This window comes from Dendropsophus ebraccatus, chromosome 9, assembly GCF_027789765.1.
Source record: "Dendropsophus ebraccatus isolate aDenEbr1 chromosome 9, aDenEbr1.pat, whole genome shotgun sequence".
Classification (NCBI taxonomy): domain Eukaryota; kingdom Metazoa; phylum Chordata; class Amphibia; order Anura; family Hylidae; genus Dendropsophus; species Dendropsophus ebraccatus.
The window spans coordinates 83,013,980-83,038,373 of NC_091462.1; the positions used below are offsets into that span (position 1 = coordinate 83,013,980).

At 42.2% G+C, this 24,394-nt stretch overlaps 1 protein-coding gene across 1 annotated transcript in view; it reads left to right on the forward strand.

The window, feature by feature from the left end:
* TXNDC11 (thioredoxin domain containing 11) overlaps nt 1–16,383 on the forward strand; it is a 41,427-nt gene extending 25,044 nt beyond the window's left edge. Inside the window, exons 7-12 of the mRNA XM_069983724.1 lie at nt 2,706–2,906; nt 5,557–6,280; nt 8,216–8,361; nt 8,802–8,911; nt 11,705–11,785; nt 15,425–16,383. Of these exons, the coding sequence (XP_069839825.1) occupies nt 2,706–2,906; nt 5,557–6,280; nt 8,216–8,361; nt 8,802–8,911; nt 11,705–11,785; nt 15,425–16,046 (1,884 nt within the window). The 3' untranslated portion in view covers nt 16,047–16,383. The remainder of the gene's footprint in view (nt 1–2,705; nt 2,907–5,556; nt 6,281–8,215; nt 8,362–8,801; nt 8,912–11,704; nt 11,786–15,424) is intronic.
* The last annotated feature ends 8,011 nt before the right edge of the window (nt 16,384–24,394 follow it).

Consider the following 24,394-nt stretch of genomic DNA (forward strand, 5'->3'; position numbering starts at 1 on the left):
TATCAGAGTTGGCTTAAGTAAAGGATAAAAATGTATGTTTCATCCATTACACTATATATTTCTTGAGAAGAGCATGGGAAGGAACTTAGCAATGTGTACATCCTGTGGTCATTTCATGGGGCCTCTCTGCAGAAATATCATGCTCCAGTGTTACTTTAGCTACCTACAGTTAGGCCCGTATGTATTTAGACACTGTCACAAATTTAGTTTTTTTACCTGTTTTAATTAAACATATTCAGGTTATAATTATATAATGGTCATAAAGTCTAGACTTTCAGCTTTCATTTGAGGGTATTAATATTAAAATTGGATGAAGGGTTTAAGAGTTTCAGCTCCTTAACCTGTATCACCCTGTTTTTAAAGGGACCAAAAGTAATTGGACAAATGACTCTTGGGCTGCTTTATGGGCTGGTCTGGGCAATCCCTTCCTTATTTCATTCTCAATAAGCAGATAGAAGGCCTAGAGGTGATTTGAGGGGTGGTACAGCTCATGTTCCAAAGAATTGCACCTCATCTGTAGACCACAGGGAAAACAGTGTGGTGGCCTGGGCATACACAGCTGCCAGTGGCACTGGGTCACTAGTGTTTATTGATGTGACACAGGACAAGCAGCTGGATGAATTCTGAGCTATTCAGAGACTGTGTGCTCAAATCCAGCCAACTTGGTTGATGTTTTATAAAACTGATGGACAACCATACAAAATATAAAGCCGGAGCAACCCAGCAGTTTAGTAAAGCAAAGAAGTGGAAAATTCTTGAATGGCTAATGCTGCGTTTACATGGAGTGATAATTCGCCCAATTGAATGATTAACGATTTCGAAGTAACAATGTTTTTTTTTGGTTTTTTTTTAAATAAATATCAGCGTTTAGATGGAATGATATATTGTTTGGAAGATTCGTTATTGCGATCGTTTTAAGATTGCTTAAAGCGTAACTATAAAATATTTTGACCTTTCAGTTTTATTTAGCTTAGGTCATAAGAATTTTTGCAATATACATTAATAACCTAAAATGAACATTTTTGGATACATAAGGCTGATTGTCCCCTTACAGCTCTGTCTGGCTCTGACTTATTTCTGCATTCCTGCTGGACACGCCCCCCTCCCTGCAGATCCGTCCTGAGTGTACAGACTCTCCCCCACCTCCTAGCAGCGCGTTCTCCCCCCTCCCCTCACAGAGGTGACTAAGAAGAGCTGAGGGTGTTGTGTGTGAGGAGCAGCGCAGGGGAAGAGCTGGATGGAGGGACAAGTGTATCCAGTGCCACCATGACTCCAATGTACTGCATGAGGGAGAGTGGGTGAGTCACTGAGGGAAGGACTACAAGTCCCAGCACAACACAGCTGTAGTCCTTCCATAGTACATATAACACTCACTATCAGATGTCCAGCAGGTGCCCACACCTCCATGGCTGACATTATCCTACAGTGTTATGAGAGCAGATGACTGTATCTAATCCCACTGTGTGTGATACCATCTGCTAGGGCTCTGTATCTAATCTTACATTGTGATACTGTATGCTGGGGCTGTATCTGATCCTGCTATGTGTGATACATCTGCTGAGGTGCTGCTCAGTGAATGGAGGGACACAGCCAGGGAGATGAGGGATAGGCCACGCCCACTTTTATGCAGCCAGAAGAAAAATTCATTTATTCTTCTGAGCCAAACGACTGGGGATATCTCAGCGAGCACACACACTATCAACGCAGTTTAGGGCTCTTTTTAAAGGGTAACACATGGGCTTTTTATTTGAGAAATTTCATTTTTTGGCTACTGAAATTATAGTTACGCTTTAAGCCTATCACACACATACTGTAGGGTGAATCTGTGAAAAACTGTTTACACGAAGCGATCTGCGAATTTTTAGCGAACGACCAACGACGATTTGAGAACATGTAGAAAGATGAACGATTTCTCGCTTGTCGCTTGATCGTTCGCTGTGTTTACATGAGCCGATTATCGCTCAAATGTGATCGTTAATCGTTCCGTGTTAATGCAGCATTAGTCAGTCACCTGATGTCAACCCAACTGAGCAGCATTTCACTTATTTAAGACTAGTCTAGAGACGGAAAGACCCGAAAACAAACCGTAAATAAAACCACTGCAGTAAAAGCCTGGCTGAGCACTAACTGGAGGAAACACGGAGTCTGGTGATGTCCATGAGTTCAAGACGTCAGCCAGTCACTGCCAACAAAGGGGTTTCAGCCAAGTACTAGTAATTAACATTAATTTTAATTTTTCCATTTACTTTTGAGCCCCTGAAATGAAGGGATGTGTATAGGAAAGGCTTTAGTTCCTCACATTTTTATGCAATTATTTTGTTCAACCCAGTGAATTAAAGCTCAAAGTCCGAACTTTTAACTGCATCTAAAATGTTTTGTTCAAAATTCATTGTGGTAATGTACAGAACAAGTGCCTAAACTGCTATATCTGTCCAAATATTTATAGACCTAAGTTTTTGCAAAGTCTTTATGAAAAATCTGTCTCAGCCCCATATGTGTCAGTAGGTATAGATCAGAAACCAATCCCATATAGTGTTACTCACTTCCATCGCCTCCCCCTACTACTTGTATTGTGTGTCATATATGCTTTGCATAGAAGTGTTAATTCTTGTAGATAACTTGTTCCTTTGTGGTGTGTAAGCACAGTACCTAAATCTCTGGAGATTTGTGTATATATCAATGCTTCTTATGTTCTTTACTGCCAGGTGTACCCAAATCATGAGATGAATTTCACGGCTGCCAACATTTGCAAGTGGGCATTAGATAATCGTGAGATCCTGCTGCACTGGATCCGTCCTCATGGTGGTAAAAGCCTTCTGCTTAACAATGAGCTGAAGAAAGGCCCGGCTCTCTTTATGTTCATCCCATTCAACCCACTAGCCGAGGAGCAGCCACTGCTGGATGAGGTTGGTACACGTTGGCTGCCAGCTTCCAGCTAGTTAGTATATTCTCAGCAATCATTTGTTTGAATTGCATCCAAATAATTCTTCAAACCAATGCTCTGAAACGTTTTACTGGTATATAAAGGTCTGTATAACTATGCTTTTTCAGTGTCCCCATACTGTTAGCAACTTTTATACTATCTGTCTACATGGACCCCTAGGGTACATTGATGTTACACAGGTGGTCCCTAGAAGCTTCTAATCCTGAATGCTGCTGAGAGATGGGAAGGGGTCTCCTTCTGTGGTCACATTACCTAAAGGGAACCTATCGTAGAACATGTAGTCCCATAGGTTTGTGGGAAACGTTCAATAAAACATGACCTTTATTTAAATGGACCTCCTCCTTGTGGAATTAGGAGTCAAGTGGGCAGTCACACTAGTAACTGACAGCCTTCCTTGTAGTATACATGCAGAATTGGCTGTCAGTCAGTTGAGGACTGCCCACTGGATGCCTAACCTCGGAATGAACGGAGATTATCATGAACAAATTCAGTTCTACTGCACCATTTTCCACAAGTGTGGATAGCAATTGTTCAAACTTCCCCAAGTCTGTAGCATGATGCCCACCGATCGGACTGCATGTTCAATGTCAGTGCCGTATAACATTACAATTCCACTGTAGTGCGCTTACCGCCAGGGTAGCTTGCTTTTAATGGGACCTTGTCGGGGTGAGACAACCTTGGTCATCCTTTCTGGTCTAACCCTAGTTAGTTCAGTAAAATTCTCCATCTGTAATACATCTATATAGCTGAGCATGTTGTGACCCCCATTACAAACAACTTTCCTTTGTTCCCAAAGGCGTGCAAGGCATTTTGTTAGGGTTGCAGAATCCTTTGTCAGCTTTGAAGCATCATGTACAGCGCGGTTACACAACTTGTTTATCAGCTCATGTGAGCGTCTGGATTGAGTGGTGTGTGTTTTGTGTGTGTAGTTTGTCACCCCTCACCCCATACTCTTTTACATAACATGCACATAAGCCATACAAGTGCTGTTGAAATGTACAATATCCTTGTGAAATTGCTGCTTATTTTTATTCAGGGTGTGATGTACTGAACCTATTGGTATGATGATTCACCTGTCGTGTAATGTATCTCCTTCACTTATAATGGGTCCACCAGAGTTATGTATGTTTTACATTAAAGAAAAAAAAAAAGCATAAAATGCTTTTTTTTGGCTGTGACCAAGCAGACCCGAAAGAGTGTACTAACATATACAGAGTTAATGGCCTCTACCACCAGGACAAGCATCTGTCTGACAAAGGGTGTTTTTATTCTAACCTGTCCTGAATTTTAATAGCTAGGCAAGTCATTTGATTAATTTACCCTGGGTGACGATTTCATTGCAGATTTGCTTTTTGCATTGCGTTGTTTGGAAAGAAAAAATGTGCAGGGCTGTGTCTTCAGTGCAGTAGCTGATAACACATGATTGTTGTGGCTGCTCTTTAACCCTCTGTGTGCTGCAGCATATAACTGACACAGTAATAAGCACTGCATCACTTACATGCTGCAGCACTGCAAGGGTTAAAGACCAGAACACAGGACATTTCTGCCTTACTGGCTTCCTGCACTGACTAATCTGCGCACCAGAGTCCTGCAACTTGCCGGCAGCCTCAGCATGAAGGTTATTGGTGCAGGAGCCGATAAGGCACAAATGTCCTGTGTTCTGGTCTTTACCCCTTTTGGTTCCTGCACTGATGACTTCTGACCTCTGTTCTGAGGCTGCCTACTGGAGGATTGGGCCTTTCTACAGGGGGGTGGACTACTAGGTGGGCTATCCACAAGAGGGAGAGGTACATAGGAGATACTATTTCTGGGGGGGGGGGGGGGGGGGAGGAGCTACAAAGGACCCAACTACTATATAGAGGTACAGAGGGGCCTAACTATATAGGGCTTGTCTACTATTTAGAGGCACATATTGGGCATTACTGCTTATCTAGGGGCACTGTTACTGTGTGAAGCAATACAGTTTCTCAAACAGCATTACAATAGTATCAGAGGTGACTTGCAGGAGATTAATAAAAAAAAAATATATAGATAGAGAATTGTCCGTAATGTTAAAAAAAGAGACTTTATATTTTGGCCATATCACCCAGCCCTAGCTGAAAGGTGTCATACGCATTAGAAAATATTGGCCAGAACAGTCAAACTTTTGTCTCTCCAGCTGTTGCAAAATTACAATTCCCATCATGCCTGGACAGCCAGGAATGATGGGAATTATAGTTGTGCAACATCTGGAGGGATTCAAGTTTGACACCTGTAATTTGATATGTATAGCGGCTTCCTGACTCCCCTGACAGATGACGTGGGGGGGGGAGGAGGAGGATTGGGTGTATTGGATTTCAACTGCTTGTTTCTCTTGTTCTTGGAGAGAGAATCTGCTAGAAGAGTCTGGCATCAGCTATCATCTCTTGTCTCACATGACAGAACTTTAGGTTTGCTGGCACATCATGATGATAAATGCCATGTATTGTCTGTACTGTTGAATTACAGCAAAGAAAATCTGTATAAAACCAGAAAGGATCACTGGTCATGGGTACAGCTCTAGTAGAGACACAATGACCTTCATCCCTCTTAACCCCAAGTATGTGACGTGATTTTTAATAACTGTATTGTAGATCATGGAAGTTGCCCTGAAATACAACAGCTGCACTCAGAGCCCCTACAGGACCCCTCAGGAGCAGGGAGATCTGGACTCTCCATCACTCACAGCTCTGCAGCCATTCCCTTGCTGTAACACCATCGTCCTTCCTCAGTGGCATCTCCTATCCCGGGTCCACAACGTGTGTGAGCTGTGTGTGAATCAGAGCAGCGGCGTCTCCCTGAGCACAGTCACTGCACCACGCTGCAACTTTGTGGACATCGCTGCAGCCTTAGAGTCTTTCTACCTCAAAGAACAATTCTTCCTGAACTTCATGTCGACTGTGCGAGAATGCAGCAACTTTCTCAGCTTCTACAGTCCCTATTTCTTCTATACTGCATGTTGTCAGACGGTGCACAGGGGATTGATCATTTCTGCCTCCAGCCATGACAATGCATCCTTTGTGCTTTCTTCCCAAGGGAAGGTCCCTGATGAGAAATTGTCACATATAGTGCCTCATATTGAGGAGAAGGGACAAGTCTCTTCCAGCTATCATTTGAACAATGGCGGTATCACTGGCCTCAGGTGCAGGACCAACAAGACCTTAAACATGTATCTTCTGGACTCTAATCTGTCCTGGTTGTATGCTGAGAGACTGGGAGCTTCTGGACAGGAGAAGATGTTTGCTGCTATCATTGACCTGAAAGAAGAGATCCATTATATCATAGACCAGAGCCAGCCCCTCATCGGACCTACATTAGGTATGCTCAGTCATACTTCTATAAGAATATTAAGCTTACATCACTATCTATGTTTAACCATAACTGAAAAGAATAGTATAAATTATAACCTTTACTAGCTATAGTAAACAGCAATACTTGGTTACCTAGAGTGCCAAAGACACCAAGCGTTTTAGGGCAAGATTTCTGTTTATATCAAGAAAGTTCCCAGCATGCAGTATGTCAGACTTCATAGGCCTGCATTCAGCAGATAGGGACCAAAGGAATACCCTTTTAGCCTGTAATGAGCAAAAATTTATTAGGATATTTTTTTTTTCTCATGTATGGAATAACCTAGTAGGCTTCACTTTTTATATAGATGTATCTAGTAATAAAGTATACCTTGTATTTATTGTTCAGCATGCGAGCTTATAGGCATACAGTGGTCATACATAAGGGCTATATTTTGGGAAATCATCCCAGTGTATACCTCTAACATAAACTGCAGCCTTTACACGGCCTATTTTTCCATCAGGAAATATAAGCTGTGAGCTACACAGCAGAAATCTGAGCCATACTCCTGGATCTCTGACGTGTATTTCACTCTGTGCGACAGATCTTGCTGCTGCCTTTGACATGGATTAACCCCATTTAGTGTGTCCTAGCGATCCAGCATGCTTTGTGCATGGACTAAGTGACTTATTCATTGCATCAGAAACTATGCATGTCGCAGTTCAGCATAATTTATGGGACAACTGGATACATCTTACACGCAGTTTTCACTTATTTTGTTGTAATTCTGATGTGTATTCCTCATCGGAATATGTGAACATTCCCTTTACACGTAGAGAATACACTAAAGTTAAAAAGTTAGGAGAAAATGTATATAAATGGAATGGCTACAAACAGAGTGACAGGGAAGATAATAAATGTGTCATCTTTGGAGTACCTGTCAATAGAAAAAAACTTTTGCCAGACTTGTCAAAAGTTTTGATTGGTCGGGGTCTTAGTTGTTCAGACTGTGACTGATCAGGAGGACTGGTGGGAAGATGACAGCGCTGACCTGGACAGCTTCATAGACTTGCATTATGCAGCTGTTGAGGTAACCTAACACAGAGCTGGGAGGGAACACGCGGTGTGTGGACTTCTCCTGATCGGTCACAGTCTGAACACTCAGGCCCTGATGATCAAAAGTTTTGACATGTCCCTGTGACGTGTCAAGTTTTTTTTTTTCTAATGACAGGTACTCTTTAACACTTGGATGTTAATCTCTTCACTGCACTCCCAAGGTTTTTAGCATCTTGCTTTCAGCAGCACCACCATCCCACTTGTTGCATCACGGTTTATGGCACATGCTTATTTTAGCCATATCCACTGGAGGTTACTTTTTATTTTTAGTAAGTGTTATAATTTTACACAGGCATATTACAGATTCATTTCCTAGCCTGACTGCTGGTTTGTTGAACTAAATTGACACATTTCAATTCAGACCATCAGACCTGCAGCCATAATATGCACACAAGCTGGCTTCACATATTACAACACAGTTCTATCTTTGCATCCAATAAATGATTGGTGCCAAGATATATACAACTTTTTATAGGGAAATGTATTTTTATAGTGCAACGTTCCTGTGGATATGTCAGAATATTAGGAATCAAACAGAATTTTAGATTCACGCCAAGTGTGGGCTACCAGGTTGCACTCTGATAGAAATCTGCATGCAAACCCGATATTAGGGTAGCTTCGCACGTACCGTATCGCAGCTTATTTTCTGCGACAGATCCGCAGCAGATTTGACTAAATGAATAATCACAGCATCAAATCCGCACTGTAAAATCTGCTGCAGATTTGATGGTGCAGATTTAATGCTGTGTTCATTCATTTAGTCAAATCTGCTGCGGATCTGTTGCAGAAAATAGGCTGCGATACGGTACGTGTGAAGCTACCCTTACACAAAACTGATTTTCCTTTCAGAGGTCTTTATCCAGAACTTTAGCAGAGTTTACAGTCCACTGCGGAGGCATCTAGCCAGTGACCCTGCATTGAGCACACTAAGACCCCAACTCATCACAGAAGTTACAACTTCTACTTTCCATGAGGTTGTGTTGGACAGCAGAAAGGTAGGTGTTCTATGCCTGTGCAGTCATGGTGTGTGTTGTGTGTACAGCAGTGCCCCTCTAGCGTCAGTACAATGCTCCTAATGCCGGGCTTATCTCCTGCATTCTTTACATAATAACCTGATTTTCTCCAGCTCCCTTCATACTCCGGCTGGCAGTGTTTCCCTGCGGCACCGCTCAATGAGCCATTCACATGTTCTGGTTCCAGGAATGAGGTCATGAAAGGAATGCTGTCAGCCGGCGCTTGGTGGGATTACAATTGCACCAGTCTTCTATGTTGGGCAGTGCGTGTCATGTATAACAGGCCAACCAGAAACCGGCTACGTTCGAAAATAATATCAAAGACTTTCATGTAATAGACCTTATAGACTGTATGGGGACTTTTCTGTATTCATCATCTAGAGTCATGACACCATGTATAACCACAATTGTCTCTTTGACAGGATGTTTTGTTGCTGTTCTATACAACCTGGTGTGGTTTTTGTGCCACTCTGAATCATATTTTTATCCGACTCACGCAGCTATTGGCTACAGACAGTCTCATTGTAGCTAGGTAAGATAGTACTGTCACATAAACATAGCCTGGCAATGATATTGGGGATATTTGCAGGAAGATGGGCTCTTAACCTTGCAGTTGGTTCTTGTAGCCTGGCTGATGCACCTAAATTGTGGAGAATTACTAGAAAATAGATTCTGGTCTTTTTGCCCAAAGCATAATGAGATTTTATTTCTTAAGTACTTGCGGACCAACAAACTACTTAGAGGAGCAGGAAAGGTATTGCTTTTCTTGCTTGCTTTTGCTCCACTTCTGCCTTCCTGTCATTTAAGATGATAAGCCTCTAAAGAAGAGGGGGTGGGAGCGTCCTGTATAGCAGTTTTTGCAGCCATAGTGAATGGCCACATAAAGTTGCAGCAACATCGTATGGCCATTGGTCACTGCAGCGCTTTCAGCCTACCTTACTTCCCCAGCTCCCCTCTGTCTGAGTAGCTATACATCTAAAATGAGGGGTGGGTGGAGGTGTGTAGTGGAAAGGCTTCTCATGAGGATTTCAGGTGTACCTTTATCTTCGTAGGATTATATCTTGGCACTGGAAAGGACTTTTTGTTAATATGTAAATGAGGCTGAAGTGCCCAGGGGGTGCTCCTCAGCATGGTCCACCACCTTTCCTCTTTATCACTGCCTCTGTGCCCACTTGCAATCACCTCCCCCAATTGACTGACAGCCACTATATAAAGAAGGCATGGGCTGGACTTACCTGAGCTTTTGGGCACTTGAGCTTCATTTAGATATCCGCATAAAAGCTTCTACCTCACTACTGGAAAGGACTAGAGAGATAAGACATGTCTGGAATCCTGATGAGAAGCCCTATCTAACCATTGGCTTATATACACCAGTTTTTCTGCTTTACAGAGAATAAAATGTGAAACCCACACATTACCACATACAATATGTAGGAAAATGTTAAAGTAATGGGTAAATATGCAGCATGCTTTATGATTGGTTGCTGTGGGCAACAAGACCAGTTGTTCATTTTGATAAACTTTTTCAGTCATAAATTGCTATTACATCTGTTCGTGATCCCAAAGATATTGATCGCTGTTCAGGGTGTATATTTTTGCATCCAAGTACAATCAACAATTAATAATACTAAATCCGCAGTGGATTCAAGGCTACCTGTCATGATGTCTCCTCACCTGATCGGCGTGCAGTCACTTCCACCACTTAGTGTCAGGTAACTATGGATACGGGCACACAGGGTCAGGTCCATGCCTGAGCTCCAAATGGATCCAATAGGGCTCATGCACGGAACCGACCTGGCATGATCGTATCTATAGTTACCTGAGCTTCAGGCAGCAGGAGGGAATGCAGACCGATGAGGTGAGGAGACATCATGACCGGTACCCTTCAAGTATGTAGGAACCTACCCAAATAGTTTTTGTCTCATTAAAAAAAAAATTCAATTAGGTTTAAGGGTGGCTTAAAAAAACTCACTATGAAAATTACAGTTTATTCTTCAGGCAGCATGTTATGGATAGGGAGGAGTTGAGCAGACGGGAAAAGATTGAGCACAACGTGTAGCAGCCATAGTAGTTTAGTTTAGTCATACAATGATTGATAGACAGCCATTCCTCTATTGTCCCTAAAGAGAGCTGTCAGTCATGGGGTAAGACTTCCCACTGGAGTCCCAAGGACAAATAAACAGATTTAAATGAATAAACCGCAAGTCTAGCCCTAAGCGATGGAAGGCTGTCAGTCATAGTGACACTACCCAGTGGACTCCTAAGTACTAATAAACAGATAAAATACTAACTATATACTGAATGTTTTCCCACAAAACTATATAAATATAAAAAACAGCTCTGCTCTTCCTGCTCTAAAACCTGCTGTTGATGGATCTAACTGCATGTTCAGTGTAACAGGTTTCCTGCCTGATCCCCTGCTGTTGTGAATGTGGCCAGGTCGCCACTGCTGCCTTAATATGCAGGAAGTGCCCACACAGCCAGTTGCTGGTCTCTGCATGTAAAGGCATGACATGAAGGGGTGGCCAGCCGGGTACCAGAAATTGTTGAACCGGACAGGCTGGGAGATATGGGCCTCTTCTCTTTTGGGTCCCCAGTTTGCCAGTTCAGTTTCTACACAGTTTTGCACTAGTAACATCAATCTATGCTCCGGAGCTGCTCTTCAAACTTCAAAGCACACACATCTGTAATAGCGATCCACAAACTCATTTGTATTATGGATGAAAGACCTCGCCTGACCATGATTCTGATTACCATCTGGGTTTGTGGATCTATATTATTGATGTATGTTCTGGGCCTAACACACAGCAGGAAGTTTTAGCTATAGGAGCGGTGTCCTCTGTCTCCCATGCTTGAATTGATTTCCATGGGGTAGTCACCCTTTCACTGAGATAGGAACAGCCACATGACACCCATGTATACCTAGTATGTTTGTCATTCATTCCACTAAAAGGAACAGGCTATAAAAATGTTATATGTGCTGTTAAAAATGTAAAAGTGTAAAAATGCCCATATAGCGGTAAAGTTTGGCCATCATGTCTCTTACTTAGAGATATGGATGTTTGTTTGGTTTTGCTGTGGTTGTCATTTTTGCCATATTTGCTGCACATCCACAAATAAAATAAACGTTATCTGCTGCTGTAACTACAGCCTTACTGATATATGGACAATTTTGTCTCTTGAGGGAAGAAGCCTTTTTTGATAAAACTTTACAGAATTTTCTGTTTTGCTCACACCTGAGACTGTACGGTAGGAGGGATAGTGAATAGGATCATGTAAGATATAATGGTGGTAGAATAATCTCTCACTTGACTTTTCTTTCCAGAATAAATATTGCACAGAATGATCTCCCTTGGGAGTTTATGGTGGACCGTGTCCCCACTATTATGTTCTTCCCTCAGAACAGGTGAGTGACAAGAAACATGAGATATCGCTCATACACTATAGAGTCATATTATAAATATGCTACTTAAAGGAGAAGTCCGGTGGGGCAACATATATTCACTGCGTGCAGGGGGTCGGGGTAATGTAATAGAGAGTTTATATTTACCGCTCCCTGTGCCTGCACTGCACCCCTAAGCCATGACCTTATCAAAACTTGGGGGAAAATGCCTTCTGGCGGGGATCCTGACCTTCTGGCACTGCGATTTGTGGGCACGGGGAAGGTAAGTAGTTGTTTTTTATGCTGTTTCCCCACCCCTGATGGATTTTAAAATAAAGAAAACAAACAAATGCTGGACTTCTCCTTTAACCCCTTAACGACAAAGGTCGTATATTTACGCCCTGTTGTCGGTAAGGGGCTTCAGAACAGGGCGCGCAGCTGTCAACTTTAATTAGCCACGGTCCCGGGCTACACGTGGCACCCTGGACCGCGGCGGTTCAGAGCGGGACCGTGGCCATTAGCGGGCACAGTCCGATCGCCGTGCCCGCAAATGAAAGTTTACAGCTGCATCCGATTACCGGATCCAGCGCTTTCCTGATGTCTAGTGGCGGAGATCGCTCCCCCGGGACGTTGTCTATTACCTGCTATGGCCTTTTAAGCACAAGGAGGAAAAAACAAAAACACAAAAATCTAAATTGGCTCTGTCCTTAAGGGGTTAAAGGGAACCAATCACCTCACACTGCCTCCACACTCTTCCCAGTGCTTCATTGGCAGCCTGAGGGTGCTAGTAAAATGGGTCAGTACATATGGAGCCTTTGTGACTCATGAGAAGCATGACCTGACAACATCATGTTGTGCAGCTGTTTTGCTGACAAAGGTATACCCTGTAGCTGCGCTTCAGAAAATACGTGGCCAGTACAAAGCCTTGGCTTTAAAGGGGTTGTACACCAAAAATTTTTTTCTTTCAAATCAACTGCTGCCATAAAGTGCCAGAGATTTGTAATTTACTTCTATTAAAAAAGCTCAAGCCTTCCAGTACTTATCAGCTGCTGTATGCCCAGCAGGAAGTTGTTTTGCTGCTGCTCTGGACATGGACAGAGGAGGCAACAGAGAGCACTGTGTCAAACAGGAAAGAAAAACACCACTTCCTGCAGGACACACAGCAGCTGTTAAGTACTGGAGATTTTTTAATAGAAGTAAATTACAAATCTCTGGCACTTTATGGCAGCAGTTGATCTGAAAGAAATTTTTTTTTGGGTGTACAACCCCTTTAATACCATACAAAATCTGTGGACTGATATGAAAAAGCTAGTTCTAACGTTCCCTCTGTAACAAAATTTTAGTGGTAAAATGGCTACGAGAAGGTGTTTTCTGGCACAGAAATAAAGCTAGTGTCTTATTCTGCTCACAGCTTTTTGGCTCTGTTTAGATCACCCTCTTACAAGAAGGAAGATCATCCGTTTGTCATTCAAAACCACAAAGACATTTGCAAATTTTAGAGTTTCAGGCTTGAACGGTAGTTGTGCTGAGCTGGGTGTGACACTGCAGCATGTAGAGGAAATCTCTAATAACAAGCACATTGACCTGAGGCTATGTGCAGCAACACTCCGCAGCTTTCCCTGATGGATGTACTGGGCTCAAATGGCATGGGGCGAAGCAGGCAAACAGTGCCGCCTCTCCATCTCTATAGCTATACATGAAATATAGCTTTGTAAAGCTCATAGTAAGGGAATCTGTCAGCAGGCACCCACCGTTTTTTAATTAAATTAACATTTTCCATTGAAATTGGAAGATGAAACCTAAACCTGTCCTATGTAACAGATGGATGAGACCATAGAAATGGACCAATCCAGTAAACATAACTCCTCAGTATATACCATTAAGCAGCTTGAGATTAAAAAAAAAAAATACGTGAAACGCTGGGACTGGGTTTCCATGGCTACACCCGTGTCACTTCGATCCCCTTGGATTCAGGGATTCTGCTTCTTATAGCAAGGTGAACGGCGTACAGATCACTAGTTGTGGTGAGAGGAAGCATGGTAGATAGAGGGTACTTCTGCTTATAACCACGGTTCCCCTGTAAACTTTGCTATCCTATTTCCTCTATACTATAAATAGACAAGCAGAACACGTGCCTGGCCCACTCCCCTGCATACAGCTGTAATCCCCTATGCACATACAGATTTATTGCTGTAAATAGTCAGCAGTGTGCTGGGGGAGTCTGTCATGTGCGGCCCATTACACAATGACATCAGGTAGATTGGAGTGTGGTGGTTAATGTTCTTATACCTGAATGATCAGCTCCTTTCTGATTCTTTGGTTACACCATGTGACCCACACTCTGACTTTCTAAATCATACAGCACCTTCTCTGCATTGTTATAAAACGTAAGCTGATAATTCATGAGGAATAAAACGAGTGGCACCTATGAAAGGTATTGTCCGGCATAGACAAACATTTTCTATATAGCTGCAGTCATATAGAAGAAAATAAATCTCCTGTACTTCTCTATCCACACTCTTCCTGTGTCCTACTGGCAGTGTCTCCGGTGTCCTCTACTGACTGCAGAGGCTTCATTTCCGAGACAGCTGATGTGACACTCCACTCACTGGACATTGCTGTATCTTCAGGCCTCCACAGCCTCCTCTGGCTGTCAATCATTCTGGGGGAGGGGTGGGGGGTCTCAGACCCACCTCTGTAACTGTCTGCAATACGCCGGATCACACAGCAACGTGCATTTGTGATCAGCAAACAGAAACTGGCAGCACGGATATAAGCATCTTTGCTACCAGTTTCCCTTTTGCTGTGTTCACACATTATTAGCTGTTTTGCCACAAGTTGCGCAGTTTGCTGTAAAATAGGGCTATTTTTGTTGTGATTATCACGGAATCGCAATTCACCACAAAATAGTGATAATTACCTCTAATTAACCCTATGGGGGAGCTTTATCAAACATGGTGTAAAGTGAAACTGGCTCAGTTGCCCCTAGCAACCAATCAGATTCCACCTTTCATTTTCCAAAGAGTCTGAGAGGGATAAAAGTTGGAATCTGGTTGCTAGGGGCAACAGAGCCAGTTTCACTTTACACCATGTTTGATAACGCTGTTTGATAACGCTCCCCCTATGTGGGAACATAGCCCTAGAGGTTGGATATTAGGATTTCTGACACTTTGGAACTGGTTAGCTAGTTTGTTGTGAACATTAAAGGACTATTCCAAATTAAGGGTACAAACACACACACCGTATATGCAGCAGATTTGATGCTGTGTTCAGTTATTTAGATCTAACATGCTGCGTATCTGCTGCGTATCGCAGCAGTAAATACGCTGCGTATACGGTGTGTGTTTATACCCTAAAACTAACAAACAAGAGATTGGGGGGGGGGGAGGTCGGACCCCCATACCCCCTGATAATCTCCAGATTGGCCCCTGGCTCCTTTGTGTACATGTGATCTGCAGCTCTATTCTTTCTCTATGGAGCCACTGTAAAGAGCTGAGCGCTGTACTCTGTTGTTTTCATTCTTTATGGAGCCGCTGGAGAAAGCTTTCTCGAGATTACCGGGGGGCACGGACCCCCCACCACCTGCAATCTTACTTGTTCCCTATGCCTCTCCCATAGCCCAGAGCTTACCGTATGACTATCCATATCCTTCTATGTTATCAGGAAAGACAAGAGTGTAAAGTATCCTGAAGATGAGCAGATCACTGTTCCAAACCTTCTGAGATTCATTCTGAGCTATGCCAGCCTGCCTTCCACTGCTGTAGACCCACCAGCCTCCTGCCCAATGCACTATCTCCAGTACAAAGAGAATCAGGTCTCTTACTTGGAACAAGAGATTCAGAGACTCCGAGCTGAAATTGACGTCTTACATGAGGCTCACGATCAGCTGGCAGAACATATATCAGAAGCTAGGAAAGATGCACAAGACCTTAAAGTGCAAAAACAGAGACTAGAACAACACAACAAAGCCCTGGAGGGCCACAAGGAACAACTGCAGGTACTGTATGAGCAGAAAGCCCAGGAGGCCGGCACGATGGCCGACAAGATCAAAGAGCTGGTGGCCGCCTCTGAAAGTCTTTTGGCAGAAAATGCGCTGCTCAAGTTTCTAGTGGTTTCATTAGAAGCCAAAAACCAAGTGAAGTTGGAGACTGAAAAGCACGATAACCTTGAGGATGGAATCAGGCCAAGCTCTGATGGGTCCGAAGTTTCTGGGGGGTCATCTGATACCAGCACTACAGAAGGATCGGTCACCTTAGACCACAATAAGGACAATAAAACAGACTGAACTTTTTTTTATTTGAAATATTTGGAAAATAATTTATACAGATTTTCTTACTGTAAATAAAATCATTTGCAGGTTGGTAGAGAATAAAATGTTTATTTTTATCTTCCTCTAGTTTTAAAGGGGGAATTACATTCTCGAGCAGGGGAACTCCGACTTGTCCCTGGTGTGAGGGTCACAGCTAGGGATGAGCGAATTTACAGTGGGAATGAAGCGGATCGTCAGGCTGCTGGCTTTACTTTGTTCCTACTGTAAATTCTCTCATTCCTAGTCACCACTCCCAAAGGCTGTATTAGTATTCCGATCCTGTGACCTATTGTCCACCTGGTCTCTTCTTTTGTTATAGTACAGCCTACGGATACACTATTAAATTATTATTTTTTTTTTTTTTTTTTTTGCAGAAGTCCAGGCAATTTTAAGAAACTTTGTAATTGGGTTTATTAGGCAAATATGCCATTATCTGCATTCAAAAAGAATTTCCCCAGGTCTCCAAACAACCCCCCCCCCCCCAACTCCTTTTCCGCTCATTATAAGAAAATCTTGACTTTTACATCAGTCAAGCCCTGTCTGTTATATGGAGAGGGGAGGAGGGAGATAAGTTGGCAGCAGAGAACAAAGGATTACACAGTGGGACCTGTGTGAAAGCTGGTATTCAGAGGTCAGTGCTGACTGTCAGAGGAGAGAGCCTGGTGATGTAGCTGTAAATTAACTTTGTTGTCCTTTTTTGGTGCCTCATCTCCCTCCACCCCTCCCCTCTTCATAGACAACTATGAAGACAGCGGGGGAGAGCTTCAAACTGCTTTTTCATGATAAAACTGCATTTTCAGCTAATAAACCCAATTACAAAGTTTCTTAAAATCGTCTGTACTATTGATTTCTCCAAAATTTGGAGGCAGGCATTCTTTAGCTCACCACTACCTCCTTGGCACTTGAGCTTATAACTCCCCATTCCCTCCATAACTGTATGCTCATTGCACCATTAGTACTTACTGTAGTATAGTGCATTACACTTTGGTGCAGGAAAGAGAATTCATCTGCCATCTATTGATGACTGTCCTTTGCATCAGACGGAGGTGGCTGTCTCTTTAGGAACCAGCAGATGTCACGTTCATTGATTTTAATAGCAGCTTCAACATTGGGTCCATGTGAGTAAAAAAAAGCTATTGCTTTTTCTTTATGGTTCCCTGTCTTCCATTGACATCAAATGGATATGGTTTTATTTTGACGTGGAAATTTGTAAGGTTTCCTTGTCAAAATCCACACAGTTATTGAACATACCCTAAAGAGCCTACCAGAGAAAACATTAGTGTAGAAAACTATATAGTAGTAGGCAATGAGCACAACGCAGAAGAGAAATAACCAGACGGTAGACGCAAGCACTGAAACCCAGATTTTTTTTTTTTAGCTGTCCGCCCCTTTTACCTCCTATAAAAGGGGTATTCCCCCCAAGAGCTAAAAAAATAAAATGCTCCCAAACCTAGCTGGTCTTACTCTTCAAGTCCGCCTGAGATTTTTGAGCCGTCTCCCGTCTTTCTAGCTGCTTCTGTTCCAGTTACACTTTTTTAAAAAAGTATACTACAGTCGCAAGACCTGACTGCAGCTCTAATCTTCCATACTGACCGCTTCCATAGGATCTATGATGCTTTTAGCTGTGGTCATTAGAACTGCAGTCATACTGTGTTCATCTGGCATTAACCTAAAGCACAGACAAACGTCACAATCCGCAGTTCTATAGAATAACCTATATTTTAGGAAGGTTGTAAGCGTTCTGCAGTCAGTGTGATATTTTCTCTGGTTTATGCAGTAATATTAGCAGAACAGCCGTTTTATATTCTATCCAGCGTGTTTTCTGTGAATTTATTGTATAGGCAGGGTAAGGAGGCTAGGGCTCTGTAAAGTGAAACCTGCACATTCTTCCATTATCCACAGATGGACCAATCTTTCTTTGCTTCAATGTTAAAGGAGACGTCTGACAATTTTTTTTTTTTATTAACATATTGTATTGATCCCCAAAAGTTATATAAATCACCATTATACACTTATTATGGGAAATGCTTATAATGTGCTTTTTCCCTGCACTTACTACTGCATCAAGGCTTCACTTCCTGGATAGAATGGTGATGTCACAACCCGACTCCCAGAGCTATGCGGCTGTGGCTGCACTTTATGTACATTTCCAATAATAAGTGTATATTGGAGATTTGTATAACACATGGAGGGCAATACAATACTTTAATAAAAAAAATGTTTGAAGACTTCTCCCAAAAGTTTATTCTTTTTGCTTCTTCAGTTATAACCAGGTATAAGTACTACTGAGATGTGCTCTCTGTGTATTACACAGTCCTACCAGTTCCCTAATAATTATACTGGAATGACCATGGAAATAAACTTGATTTTACACCGTTCAGTAGTGTCATTTTGTATAGGATTACAATGCTACTACAGTGGAAGAAAATACTTTTATTTCTGAACCTTTTGTTTTTAGTATAAGGCTTAGGGTTGGGTTTCCCACTACATTGTATAGAGCTTTTACTCTCCTTGAGTGTCAGAAGTTGGTGCCTCTGTGACATGGGAGAAATGTCATGTCACATTCCTGACAATCTTCTAAGTTTATAAAGAATTAAAAAAAAAAAATAATAATCAAGGTCCTAGGGAAAATGCATATATTTTTTTTTTTATATGGATTCGACATGAAGCTGCAAGTAATAGTGTCTATATATGTATAAGGTGCTATATATGTATAAGGGGACAGCACCGGTGTCATAGAAGACCCTAGCAGCATTCAGATGTAAGAAGGTTCACGTACTGTAACCAGTCACAAGACTACGATCACACATTGGTGTGTAGCCTCTATGCTCTGCAGTGTAAATGGATCTGATCTATTGATTACTAAGAGGAACAATTGTTCTATATCTGGTACTAACATTTACATGTACAGACAAATCAATGTTTATAGTGTTGTATAGAGAAGGGATTGTAATTCATATAGTAGTTTGGAGAATCTGCTGCTGCATATTTGTTCATAGACCTAGCACCTGTGGGTTGTCTCCGATACTGAACTTCAGGTTCATTCACTAGAATGGAACAGAGCTTCGACCTCAGACATAATGATTAGGAAAGAGTGCCAACCTTTTCATAAAGCTGTAACAATTTTTTTTTAAATAAGCAGTTTGTTATAGATATACTTTTTATGCCTACTGTATATAATTTAGCAAGTATTAGGCTGAGTTCACACGCCTACGTTTTTGCAAAAAAAAAAAACCTGATGTGTGTGTGCCGGATTTGTGTGTGTTTTTTTTTTTTTTTTTTTAAACGTACACAAAAACGTAGTCAACCTCATTTTTGTGTTCGTTTAAAAAAAAAAAAAAAAAAACACACGTACACACATGCATCTGTTTTACATCCGTTTTTGTTGAAAAAAAAAAAAAAAAACTGGATTGCAAAAACGTAGTGTGAAACCAGCCTTACTGGATCCTTTTAGCTGGGTCATGTGTTCTATGTTCCCTGGAAATTACTTTTTTTTTTCCTATGTTTTCAATTTGGCCTACTGAAACTTCCTGTATGATGGACTGTGGCCACTGTGGAGAACTCGTATAGAACAGACACTCCTAGCAGTTATGTCTGATGATCATACAGCTCCTGTTACACACTTACAAAAGGTATGACAGTTCTGCCTTCCTGACTCTATAGTTAAAGTCCCTTATGGTGCGTTTACACACAAATTTTCACAATAACGATGGCATTTGAGTGATTGCGATGTTTACATGGAACGGCTAACGATCAAGCAACAAGTGAGAAATCACTCATTGTGGTCTTTCCGCATGTTCTCAAATTCTTGTTCGCTGAAAAATTTGCAGAACGCTTCCTGTAAATAGTCTTCCACAGATTTACCCTATGTGACAGATGGGCTTAAAGGACAACTTCCATGAAAAACTTTTCCCCAGTAATTGAAGCACATTACAAAGTTATATAACTCTGTAATATGCTTCAACCACCTATCTGCCTCCCTTCCCTGTCTTTTCCCCCCTTCACCAGGAAGTGCACTAAACTCACACATACCTAATTACTGTCCTCCCCAGTTTCTTCTCTCAGCTCCTTCTTGTGACAGTGAGTCATCAGCAGGAGGGCTGGGCTAGCTCCTGTTACACCAGCCTCCCCCTGCCATGTCAGGTGACTCAACTTGCTCAGCTCCCATTGGCTGAGCAACTGCAAGCCATCTGAGTCCATGTCACTTGCTTATCTTCCCTAGTGACATGACTCAGTGAGTGAATGAGTCCACTGGGCAGCAGGAGAGAGTATCAGGGGAGGGGGGAGCTGCCTATGGCCAGGAGTCTGTCACAAGGGAAGATAAGCAAGTGACATGACTCAGATGGCTTGCAGTTGCTCAGCCAATGGGAGCTGAGCAAGCTGAGTCACCTGACAGGGGAGGGGGAGGCTGGTGTAACAGGAGCTAGAGCAGCCCTCCTCCTGATGACTCATTGTCACAAGAAGGAGCTGAGAGAAGAAACTGGGGAAAACAGTAATTAGGTATGTGTGAGTTTAGTGCACTTCCTGGAGGGGGGAAAAGACAGGGAAGGGAGCAGATAGGTGATTGAAGCACATTACAGAGTTATATAACTTTGTAATGTGCTTCAATTACTGGGAAAAAGTTTTTCATGGGAGTTGTCCTTTAACCCTTAGACGACCCAGGGCGTATAGTTACGCCATGGAAGTCTGTCCCCAGACGACCTAGGGCGTAACTGTACGCCCTGGGTGTTTCTCCCGCTATGAAGCGTGCTCCGGAGCGGAGCGCGCTTCATAGCAGGTGGGGGCCGGCTGCAATCAGCAGCCGGGACCTCACCGGTAATGACACGCTGCAGCGATCGCGCTGCCGCGTGTCATTAACTCCTTAAACGCCGCGATCGCGGCGTTTAAGTGTAAGTGACAGGGGGAGTCCCCTGTCACTTACCGATCGGGACCCCCGCAGTGTGACTGCGGGGGTCCCGATCGGTAAAACGGGCCGCCGGAGCTCTCTCACCTGCCTCCGTGCGGTCCGATCGGCGCTCTGGTCACTGAGCCTGCACAGGCAGGCTCAATGAGCAGAGCGCCGATAACACTGATCAATGCTATGCCTATGGCATAGCATTCATCAGTGTAAAAATCCAAGCAGTGAATGTAAAAGTCCCCCAAAGGGACTTCAAATGTGTAAAAAAAAAAAAAGTTAAAAACACTAACACACTACCCCAAAACCCCTCCCCCAATAAAAGTTGAAATCACCCCCCTTTCCCATTATATAAATAAAACATATAAAAATAAATAAATAGATAAACATATAATATACCGTAGCGTGCGTAATTGTCCGATCTATTAAAATATATCAAGCGTCATTGCGAACGGTAAACGGCGTACACGAAAAGAGGGAAAAAAGTGCACGGATTACCGATTTTATGTTACATTATATATATAAAATAATTAATAAAAAGTGATCAAAACGTCCGATCTTCACAAATATGGTGTTAATAAAAACTAGAGATCATGGCGGAAAAAATGACACCCCATACAGCCCCGTAGGTGAAAAAAATAAAACCGTTATAAGCGTCACAATAGGCCCATTTTATTTATAATTAATTGCCAAAAAAAAGGATTTCATTTAAAAAAAAATATATAACATTAGAGAATCTGTGTAACCTGCATATGGTTGTGTTCGTACTGACCTATAGAGTAATGGTATCATGTCGCTTTTACCATATAGTGCATTACGTAGACACAGGAACCCCCCAAACGTTACCATATTGCATTCTTTTTTACGATTTCACCTATTTATATCTTCATAAATAATATATTTGGGATTCCATCATACATGTTATGGTAAAATGAATGACGTCATTACAAAGTACAACTATTCCTGTAACAAATAAGCCCTTACATGGCCTGTAGATAAAAAACTGAAAGTGCTGGAGCTCTTAGAAGGGGAGGAGGGAAAAACGGAAACACTAAGATCAAAATTTGCGCGGTCCACTGGGTCATTTTGGGCCTGGTCCTCAAAGGGTTAAGCCATCTTAAAAACGATCACAATGACGATTTTTCTCCATCTAAAAGCTGATAGTTATAAAAACCAAATTGTTGCTTCAAAATCGTTAAACGATCAATTGGGCAAATTATTGCTCTGTGTAAACGCAGCATTAGTTTATTTAGGTTGAGAGTTGTTAGTGTCCCTCAGCAGACAGACATGGTACAGGCTTTTACATTAGAGGGGTTAGCTGGGTAACAAAAATAATAATTTAAACAATATTTTGTACCCTTTGTTTTTTTCACCTCTTACTTATCTGCTGATCAGAGAAGCTGAAATGAAGGGTGTGCAATATACATAGAAATGCAGAATGTGATAGACAAACAAGGTTGGGGTTGCAGTTATGGGAAAAATCTGTTATTGCTAGACTGTATTAACTGGTTCAATTGTGAGCTTTTTCTGCCAAGGACATATGATACTTCATGGCAGGGTGACAACTCAGTAGCCAAGGATATGTGATATCCTAGCTACTAATGCTTATAATTCTGGCTGATACTATGAGGAGATATGATTTGAGCTCAGATTCTCATCACCATTTTAGTGATTGCTTAATACATATGTAGCTGTCCCCAGCTGTTTTAAAGAGTCTCTGTTTTGGGCTAGGGTATAATTTAGTGTCCTTTTAAAGAGGAACTCCAGGTAGAGGTTAAAAAAAAAAAAAAATAATGAAACTTCTGCAGAGTCATAACACATTACTTACCTATCAATCCCAGTTTTGAAACTACCAAAAATCCATCTGTTTTTTTTTTTTTTTTGTTCTGTATTGGGTTTATGTACTTCCTGGTTGAGCAGTTCCCAGAATGCAATGCTTTCATTCAGCTGTTCATCGCAGTCCATAGTCCTTGCAGCAGCTGCTTCTGGCTGGTCAGAGTTAGTGAATCACTCAGGGGATTGGAGGATCCAGCCAAGCCTCCTGTGACATCACGCTCGGCACCCTGTCTGCATCATCAGCCTGTGCTCAGCAAACACACAATATGAGACAGAGGCATAGAATATTTGTCTCCTAAGGTGGGAGAGCAGAGGGAGCAGGAGACAATGTGAATTGGCACAGAGGACATTTTTCTTTACTTCCTGTATCAGCTACCAGTGTGGCAGAACCGTACAGATATGGTAATACATTATAAAGACACATCTATATAACTTTTAATAGAAAAAAAAATTCTTATGTGGAGTTCCCCTTTAAAACAGATGTATTATCAGGTACATCACTGCTTTGTTTGTTTTCCTTAATCGATCAGCGTGGGGATGCTAGTGGCATGCTCTTCCCGACAAAATTCATCTGGCAGTCCCCATTGACTGCATTGTGAGTGTATAGAGTCAATGGTACTATTGGATGAATTTCATTCTCAGCGCCCACATGAACAGACATACTGGCAGCAGGATTTTAACAGCATATCCAGCCACCAGCAAGTGATAGTTATACTTAAAAACCAGGTCAAAAGGCAAATCTGGCACTGTGACGATGGCGCAATAAGGTAGGATGGCAGACTGCAGCAAAAATGGTATGATATACAGTCCTGTCTCTGTATGGGTGCAGATCACCGCAGGGGAGTAGGTATCATCATTTGTTCATCACCAAGCCCTTTCCCTATCAGACAGCATATTTGCTTTTTATGACTTTATTCCCCTCCACAGTAGAAAAATGAGAAAATGGACAATTACTTTTTTTAATCGTGTTTACCAGCATTTGGATCGTGGCATCCAATAAACAAACAGCAGTAAGGCAAGCTTATCCATCTGTTCACACTTGTGTGGTGCTGTGCAGCGGCCATTGTTGCTGCTATACGGTGGTGGCATTTGGGTTGCTCCCTCTATGGTGGTGTGGTGATTGTGGTCACCACCTCATTTAGGTCAGGGACCCACACAAATCAGGAACAGTTACATGGGGTGTAGGCCTATACACTTTGATCAAGCAGTGGATCAGTGTATGTGAGTCCATGTCTGCTGTTTTTTTCTCTTGTCTAGTAATACCCATCATACACTACAGTCATAGCGATTTCTAGAGGAATGTATAAAACATTTCTAAAAGATGGAAACTACTTCAATCAATCAGAAATTACATTTTCACCCACAGACATGTTTTATGATTATTGATTAGTGTTAGCCATTACCTTTATGCACAGGACACAGAGCATGCCTAGAACACTTTCCCAGTCATCTCCAGTTTCCTATGGTCCATCGGGCTGCGGTAAAGCCCATCTCTAAATGTTAACAGCAGCAGGCAAGATGGCCACCCCCAGTCATGTACAGAAAATATAAATAAAAAATGCAATTTAAAAATAAAAGACAGATTAGAGAAAAA